This window comes from Triticum dicoccoides, chromosome 5A, assembly GCF_002162155.2.
Source record: "Triticum dicoccoides isolate Atlit2015 ecotype Zavitan chromosome 5A, WEW_v2.0, whole genome shotgun sequence".
In the NCBI taxonomy this organism is placed as follows: domain Eukaryota; kingdom Viridiplantae; phylum Streptophyta; class Magnoliopsida; order Poales; family Poaceae; genus Triticum; species Triticum dicoccoides.
Window position 1 is genome coordinate 98,910,337 of NC_041388.1, and position 9,646 is coordinate 98,919,982.

Below are 9,646 nucleotides of genomic sequence, written 5' to 3' on the forward strand. Positions count from 1 at the left end.
AGGGGTGGGAGAGGCGACCCCTGTGCGACGGAGCGATCCGTAGGGCGGGAGAAGGAGAGGCAGCCCCTGTGCCACGACTGTCGGGCAGATAGGCGGCGGCAGAAAACGCACGAGAAGACCTATGAACAGATACGGCAATTCCATTCCAGCTGTGAGTACGTACGATTCTATTCCAGCTGTGAGTACGTACGATTCCAATCACTGCAATTACCCATGTTAAAAATTAATAACATTATCATTAAGAAAGGACTAATCTACCCTTACATCCAATTACTAAAATGTCCTCAAGAGAAAAAAACAGGGATCAATAATGACCATTGGATCACCTATATACTACCCACTATTTACAGGAGTATGATGCACTGTAAAATGTCTCAAAGGAAATCGGTGGAGACAACACTAGGGTGGAGAGTGTCGAGTGATATGGAGGAGCCGCACGAGAGGTATTTTTGTTGAGAAGATGACAAGCTGCCTAATTTTTTTTCCAGGAATTAAACCGGCTGAGGGTTGTGCTAGGTGTGGCTTAACTCCTCAAAAGGTAATATTTTGAGTTGAACACTTTTGAAGGTTCGGCTAGAGATACTCCAAGGATAGCGTGGGAAGGCCATGGAATCCACAGAGGCAGGCGATCGACACAGCGAAGTTGAGCATGCAACTTTTGCCAAGGTAGATAGGAAACATCAACTTGGCAAGGACAAACTCACCAACTTCGCCAGGGCACAACACATGCATCAACCAGACGAAGCCAGCCCTACTAACTTTGCTAAGGCACAAGATAGACCAGATCGGCCTGGCAAAGCCAACCCTGCCAACTTCGTCAAGGCATGGGATTACATGCTGTTGAGGGTATGCTCGTGAATGTTTCTTTAGGGTTACGGTTAGTGAGCGGGATCTCTATAATAGCAAAGCGGGCTAGCACATTTTGCAAAAAATACAATATAAAGAGAGAATAGAAAAGGATGATCCCATCTAGAATGTTTTTGGCAAGTTATCCGTAGACCGTTCAGAATGCCATCACCGTCAAGGTTGGTACACCCCCTTGCACCCTTGGTGAGGCCATAGGTTGAATAGGGGGCATCTCAGTTTAATTGTCTCGGATGTTCTCGGTGACAAAATTAATAATCTGCAGTCTAATGGTAAAATGAAAATCTCATCATCAATTTTAAAGAGATCATTTTTCTTTCATTTTCATACACATGTAATTTAGCTAACCGTTGATCCTAATTGGCAGGGTACTGCACGTTTATCACTGGGAAGCCCTGCTCGAGGTATCAATATGACAGACCATGTGTTATTCGAATTCAAACTTTGCATACGGATTGAAGACGAACCTGACGAGGGGCCAAAAGAGGAGCTTCTAATTGAAGGGTGTACTGAGTTGAGCAATATGTTCAGACCATCATTTGTTGAAACCCAACGTCTTTATGGAGAGAAGTGTGGATTGGACCTGCAGTTTGCCATACTGAACAGCGCAGTTCAAGCAAAGATTGATGTTGAGATAGTTTACGCTCCTGCATGTGGCCTTATCCTGAATCTGTATGCCAAGACGAGTGGCTTCAGGGATATTATCCGCCTATTTCATGGATGTTCAAAAGCTGGCGGTAGATTCAGTTCTGTTGTGGGTGTTTTGATAGATAGCTACCTTGATGTTTGCGTTGAAGGGTCTTCCAGAGAGGGTCTTTGTCAGAGGTCGCCTCAAGACGGTTGTGGTCTGTCAGTGCTAGTACCCTACCACTGACAAGCATCAAGGATGGAGAGGCTGGGCCATCGACTGACTGAAGTGGCGGTGGACTGTTGGGCCAACATACCTGTCGTGAGGCCCATGTAATAGGGAGGGGTATAATACCCAGTTTGGCTAGCGGTGGAAGGCAGCGAGTGTAATCAGATCTCGATCCCCTCCTTCCTCAAGTTCTTCCTTCCTCTCCAAGCTGTATCTCTCCTCTCCAATTCCTCTCAACTACTTGTAACCATGAATTCGTATACTTGATTGTGAGCAGAGAGTTCTGTCCATCACAGTTGGTATCAGATTTGGGTCGATCAGCGGCGGGATCGGGCTCGGCGGCGGTCGGGTTGGGTTCTCTCGCAAAATTCCCGTCCGCTAGCTGGGTCTGCGGTGGCGGTGTGTGGCTGCAGTTCCGGTGCGGCATGGGCGGCGTTTCAAGGCGACAGAGATTTATTCGGCGGCGGATCGAGCGTGTCTCATGATTGCACACAGATCTCCTGTGTGTGTGAAATCCCAGTGAATTTGCTTGATTGGCGCTGCAAGGCGGCGGCAAGGAGTCGGTTGCAAAGGAAAGAGTTAGCGGCTGCTGTAAAACTCTCTGGTACTCGCCGATTCGTGGTAGGCGGTGAAGCTGGCGACTGCGGCACCCCCCAAGTCTCGTGGTGGACGCCATGGAGACGATCGAGGCTCGGGTTGGTGAGCAGTTGCAGATGCTACAGAACGTGGGCGACAAGTTGAGTAAGCTCGATGATCTCTTTCACCGGTTGGATTCCTTTGATCAATAGTTTGCAACGCAAGCAGAGCAGATGCATATCGTGCAGAATAATGTCAGTCTCACGATGAAATCGATCGGAGAAATCAGACAGGAGCAGGCAGCGACTGCTCGAGAATTGGGTTCTAAGCAATCCCCTCAGGGTTCGTTGGCAGGCGATGGAATCCTGGGTACGCCACCGCAGCAGGGGCGCCCACCCGTTCCACATGTTCCACCACTAGTGTTTGTACCTCACACTGTACATCACGAAGCAGAGCATTCGGGGATAGAGCTCCAGTCGAAGAAAACATGGATGCCGAAGATGGATTTCCCTCGCTTTGAAGGGTAAGATGTCCGCATTTGGCTTGATGGGTGTGAGGCGTATTTTTCTCTGTATGCTATTCCTGAGGAATTCAAGGTCACTTCAGCTACATTGCATCTGTCAGGTGATGCAGCCAATTGATTTCATGCTTACAAGGCCTTGCATCAATGGCCATGCTGGAATGAGTTTCGGGTGGCTGTCATGCAGGAGTTTGATTTGAATGTCCATCGCACAAAGATGCAAGCTCTTCTGTTACTCAAGCAATCTGGATCAGTAGCAGAGTACAAAAGGGAGTTCACCCAGTTGGTGTATCAACTTCTGTTATATGAACCGACAGTGAGTGACACATTCCTGGTGACACGGTTCATCTTAGGCCTCAAAGAGGAACTCCGGGCTGCTGTGGATATGCAGATACCAGTCAACGTCAGTGAAGCAGCGTCGTATGCACTTATCCAGGAAGAGATTGTCCAACGTGCTCGCTCCAATAGAAGTGTTGGCAACAGACATGCATTCTTCAAGCCTGACACTCGTCTAAACACACCACCTGCTGGAGAGTTGTGGAAGGCAAGACAACTGAAGGAGTATAGGCGCACTAATGGCCTGTGTTTCAGTTGCGGTGAAAAATACACACCGGGTCATATTTGTGTGAAGCCACCTACTCCTACTACAGTCATGGCCATGACTAGTGCAGCTGAAGCCATTTTGTCGGATGAAATACTTGATGCAGTAGAAGAACAAGAAACTGCTTTGCAAGAAATGCACTTGTCTGTCAATGCCTTGTCTGGAGCTGATCACCCTAGAACCATTCGCTTGCGAGCTCTTATTGGCAACCAGGTGGTGTTAATCCTTTTGGACTCGGGCAGCACCCATAGTTTCATGGACTCAGCTCTACTGCCCAGAATTCAAGTGACACCTCAGCCACTCCCAAAAGAAATGTCGGTCACAGTAGCTAATGGGGAGAAACTAGTATGCAATTCAGAGGTACCACAGCTAAATTGGTGGATACAAGGGCAGCCATTTGAATACGACTTAAAGGTCATTGACTTGGGAGGCTATGATCTCATTTTGGGCATGGATTGGTTGGAGGCTCAAGGGGAAATGATTTGTCACTGGAAAAACAAATGGATACAGTTCAACCACAAGGACAATATGGTTAAGTTGCAGGGCATAACCCCACAATTGACAGAGGACATCAAGGAGGTCACTCTCGAACAAACCTTGAAATGGCACAAAGGCAATGACGTTTGGGCAGTAGCACTGATACATCCGGTGTTTGATAAAAAATCTGACAATGTTCCAGCCCCAGTGCAACCATTGCTGCAGGAATTTGCAGATGTATTTAAAGAACCTACTGAGCTACCTCCCTCCAGAACTCTAGACCATGCTGTACACTTGTTACCAGGGTCTGCTCCTGTCAACTCCAAACCTTACAGATATTCACCACTACAAAAGGATGAAATCGAAAGGCAAGTTGCTGAAATGCTAAAAGCTGGCACTATCACCCCCAGCCTCAGCTCTTTTGCTTCTCCTGTCTTGTTGGTTAAAAAGAAAGATGGCACTTGGTGGTTTTGTGTTGACTACAGGAAGCTAAATTCAATCACCGTCAAGAGCAAATTTCCCATGCCAGTAGTGGATGAGCTTTTAGATGAACTTAGTGGCAGTAAATGGTTTTCCAAAATAGATCTCAGGTCAGGATATCATCAGATCAGAATGTTACCAGAGGATGAACACAAGACAGCTTTCAAAACTCACAGTGGACACTATCAATTTAGGGTGATGCCCTTTGGACTTACCAATGCCCCCTCTATCTTTCAATGCATCATGAACTGGATTTTTGCTGCTTACAATAGGAAGTTTGTGATTGTATTTATGGATGACATTTTGATCTTTAGTGAGACCCTTGAGGAACATCTGGAACATCTTAGAATTGTATTCCAGACATTAAGGGAGCACCAATTCTTTGCAAAGAGTACCAAATGCACTTTTGCCCAGCAGCAATTAGACTACCTGGGACATATCATTTCTGACAAGGGAGTACAAACAGATCCTGAGAAAACTTTGGCTATGGCTCAATGGCCCACTCCTCAAAATGTCACTGAACTCAGAGGTTTTTTGGGGCTCACAGGCTATTACAGAAAGTTTGTGCAGGGATATGGCATCATTTCCAAACCACTGACTCAATTACTGAAGAAACAAGCTTTTATTTGGTCCCCTGAAGCTCAGCAAGCTTTTGAGAACCTTAAGACAGCTATGATGACTACTCCTGTGTTAGTACTGCCTGACTTGGAGCAACAATTTTGCATTGAAACAGATGCATGTGCTACAGGAATTGGAGCTGTACTCACTCAAGGAGGCCATCCTGTTGCTTTTTATAGCAAAGCTTTGGGCGTCAAGAATCAGTCTCTGTCTATCTACGAAAAGGAATTTCTAGCAATTATGATGGCGGTTGAGAAGTGGAGAGCTTATTTGCAGAGAGGTCCCTTTATTATCAAAACTGACCATCAAAGTTTGTGTCAACTGGAAAATCAGGTACTTACAACAGATGTCCAGAAGAAGGCCATGACCAAGCTTGTGGGGCTGCAGTTTCAATTTCAATATAAGAAAGGCACGGACAATGTAGCAGCGGATGCTTTATCCAGGGTGGGGCACTTACTAGCAGTGACCACTACTTCTACTAGCCAACCCGTGTGGCTACAGGAAGTGATTAACTCTTATGAAGTGGATCCTGAGGCACAGGCACTGCTCCAGAAGTTGGCTATTTCTGATAACGATACAACAGAGTATTCCTTGGAAAAGGGTGTCATCAAACATCAGGGCAGAATTTGGATTGGAGCAAATCAAGCTCTAAGAACTAAACTGATTTCTGCTTTTCATGCAAGTGCTGTGGGAGGGCATTCTAGCATTCAAGCTACATATTACAGAATTCGGAAACTGTTTGTGTGGACTGGGTTGAAGCAAGACATAGTTGATTATGTCCATCAGTGTGATGTCTGTCAGCAAGCAAAACATGAACATGTTAAATCCCCGGGTTTACTTCAACCACTTCCTGTCCCTGAAGGGCCTTGGCAAGAAATCACCATCGATTTTATTGAAGCTCTACCCAAATCAGAAGGTTATACAGTGATTTTGGTGGTGGTGGATAGACTGACCAAGTATGCTCATTTTATCCCGTTGAAGCATCCCTTTTCTGCTCCAGTCGTCGCCAAAGCCTTCCTACATACTGTGGTAAAACTTCATGGACCACCTCATACCATTATGTCAGACAGAGACAAGATTTTCACTAGCCATTTCTGGAAAGATTTGTTCAAACTATGGGATACTAAGTTGCTTATGAGCACTGCTTATCACCCTCAAACAGATGGCCAGAGTGAAAGAGTAAACCAATGCTTGGAGATGTTTTTGAGGTGTGCAGTCCATGATACTCCAACAAAGTGGCATGCTTGGTTGCCTTTGGCTGAATTCTGGTATAATACAAATTTTCATTCAGCTCTGGAGTGCTCCCCTTTCAAGGCTCTGTATGGCTATGAACCTACATATGGTGTGTTTCCCACTTTGCTTCAATCAGACAATATAGATGTGGAACAGTGGCTCAGGGACCATCAAACACACACTGCGGTGTTGAAAGCACACTTACTCAAGGCTCAGGCTAAGATGAAGCACTATGCTGACAAGAACAGGACACCTAGGGTCTTCTCTGTGGGTGAGGCAGTCTACTTGAAATTACAACCTTATGCACAACACTCTGTGGTGAATAGACCCTGTGCAAAACTGGCCTACAAGTACTATGGACCATTTGAAATATTGGAGCAAATTGGCCCTGCCGCGTACAAGCTTCAACTGCCTGCAGAAGCTCAAATTCATCCAGTTTTCCATGTGTCTCAACTTAAAGAGTTTGTGCCAGACCATACACCAGTTTTCACTACTTTACCTGTTCCAGTTGACCTCTCCAGTCTCGATGTGGCGCCAGACTCTATTTTGGACAGGAAATTGGTGAAGAGGGGCGATACTACTCTTTTGCAGGTTCTGATACAGTGGACAGGGTTACATGTGGAAGCGGCTACTTGGGAGAACTATGACACCATCAAGATACGCTACCCTACTGCTCCAGTCTGGGGACAGGCTGAAACTCAAGCGGGAGGCAATGTCAGCGCTAGTACCCTACCACTGACAAGCATCAAGGATGGAGAGGCTGGGCCATCGACTGACTGAAGTGGCGGTGGACTGTTGGGCCAACATACCTGTCGTGAGGCCCATGTAATAGGGAGGGGTATAATACCCAGTTTGGCTAGCGGTGGAAGGCAGCGAGTGTAATCAGATCTCGATCCCCTCCTTCCTCAAGTTCTTCCTTCCTCTCCAAGCTGTATCTCTCCTCTCCAATTCTCCTCTCCAATTCCTCTCAACTACTTGTAACCATGAATTCATATACTTGATTGTGAGCAGAGAGTTCTGTCCATCACATGGTCTTGATCAGAAGCTGCCCTGTTATACCTGGACAGGCAGATTTGATGCATGCTATCATGGAACAGTGGTTGAAAAGGTGAAGTTTGATAAATTCACTATGATTTCAGTGAAAGTGACTTGGAGTATGGTCGATGAAGAATGGCGCATCCGATATGCTTAGAACGGAGCTTCTATGTTCCGGTAAGAAAAGAACTTCTATTCTAGTGTAAGCACAAAAAGGATTTTTTGCTGCGCTGCAAAACTATTTGCTACTAGTATAGTGTCTTATACTCTGTTAAATGTGAGATATTCTTTAAAACTGATAAGTGAGAGAAACTAAACTCTACTACATTTGTTTAAACGTAATTTTATAAGTTCAACACATCCGATCTGCCATTTCCTGTGGAGTTGACAACTATAAGTAACCATGACTAGGCAGAAGTATGGATGCCTTATTTTTGTTTAGAAATTGGCACTATGCTTGTTAGATGAGATCTCACATGAATATACATGTACCAGGGCCAGAGGAAAGCTGAGTACAATATATATCTGACCAAGTATGGGTGGTTTGCTGATGGAATACAAATACATATACCAATGCGAATATGGAGCACTATATATGTATATATGTACAATTGTAATGCAAATGTGGAGTACAATACTACAGTACGTACTATAGTATATAGAGGCTAGGGAATGACGAGTAGTAGAAATTACTTTTCACTCTTAATGAAGGAGCCTAACACCTGCTGCTGCTGCTGCTGCTCTGGCCACTCCCGTACTCGTCCACCCCACTTATCCCATTCCGTTCTGGACATGATTCTTAAGGTGGTAGCAGCCTTCCTGACATTCTCTGGTGTATTTCCCTCTAGGGTAAAACTCATTTTTCCTTTCACGTGTCGATAAAAACCCTTGCTCAGATCACCCCAGTTCCTAGTTAGCAGTTTACTGTTGTCTTGCCCAACAGTATTCTCCTTATCCATATGAAGCAGAGCATCATAGCTGATCTCGTAGATGGGAATGAACCTGGGACCTTCAAACAACATCACAATGAATAACCCAATGGAGTCATTCTCTTTGACGAGGTCCTTGCTCAGCGGTCTTTCTCCATAGGTTGCCAGAATGCCAGGGTGTGGAAGGCAGACTTCAACCGATGATATCCCACCTTGAAATCTGCAAGCTGACATGACAGCAGCTTAGGGTACATGCCAGTAGTGTGGAGGAATCAGACTTCCTCATTATCTTCGACTCTTTGTCATCAACCTCAAAACGATCCCCACTATTGTTCACAATGCCCCTAAACCATGCTTGAAATTTTGTGCCGACAAGTTGCAGACTCTTCTTGCCATCTGTGACTTCTATTACGTACATACCAGATGGTGTATGGTTTTTCTTTGGAGTCACAGGAACTGTCGCCTCCTTGCCTTCCACAGTAACAGTAAACTTCACATCCGTTTCTTTCGCCATGTGACTCCTGATGGCTTCGACACATGTTTTGTAATTCTCGGCCAACTTGTTGTCATCACTGATGTCAAATGTTGCAATTGGAGCTGGTATAACCTATATTAAAAATGACTTGCACAATTTAGACAGAATCTAGAAGCAACCACATCTTTGGGTGATAAACTCATCAATGTGCTGTATAGTAATAATTGCGTATACCTCCAGAATGCCGGTTGCCATGGAATTGTTCGTGGATGCTCTTCCTTGTAATATATCCTGCGCACAAAAATGATAGCAGTAGAACGAAATTCAGAGATCGCCTGAAAACTGATTGCAGCTCATCAACTTTTTGTTTCAGAGAATATTAGCAGCAGTTTCCTAATGATTTGCGTGCACTTGTTCGTTTCTGTTCTATTTTGCATAATTTGTACCCTATCATCACCAAAAACATTGCTTACATTGAGATAGGTGGTTAAAGTTTTATTTTTGAAAGAGCCTAGATAGTTAATTATCTGTTCTGAAGATTAACATGCTGGTTGCCTACTCAAAAAATAAGTATAATGGTCTGTAAATTAGTACACATGGAGTGGCAAGTAAAAATAAAGTGGCGGGGTGCAACCCTATTTCGTCAAACTGAAAGAGGACCTAAGAAAGCTTGTAAATTTTACTGGTTGTACAAAATTCACACATTTATTTTCTCGAAGTCATTTAGGTTAAACTAAAAACTCGATTGTATATGGTTTTTTTAAAGATCCAGCTGCTGGCTGGCGTTCATTAATTTAGCAGGAAGCAATGGATAACATTGTTGATCAAGTGATCAGTGGGTAGAAAAATACAGGAAGAAAAAAAAGGGCGGGGGGGACACGAAAACCCTAGTGCTTTATCTCCCAGTTACATCCCCAAAAGGGGTCTCAATTGCTTATATGGATTATGGAACTCCCTGTGGACATGTTGAAGAAATTTTTGT

The 9,646-nt window shown here is 44.7% G+C and overlaps 1 protein-coding gene across 1 annotated transcript in view; it reads left to right on the forward strand.

Annotated features, from left to right (window-relative positions):
- The window catches only part of LOC119299243, a 22,585-nt gene extending 20,483 nt beyond the window's left edge, over nt 1-2,102 (forward strand). Inside the window, exons 4-5 of the mRNA XM_037576490.1 lie at nt 1,232-1,723; nt 1,998-2,102. Of these exons, the coding sequence (XP_037432387.1) occupies nt 1,232-1,723; nt 1,998-2,102 (597 nt within the window). The remainder of the gene's footprint in view (nt 1-1,231; nt 1,724-1,997) is intronic.
- Nucleotides 2,103-9,646: the final 7,544 nt, after the last annotated feature.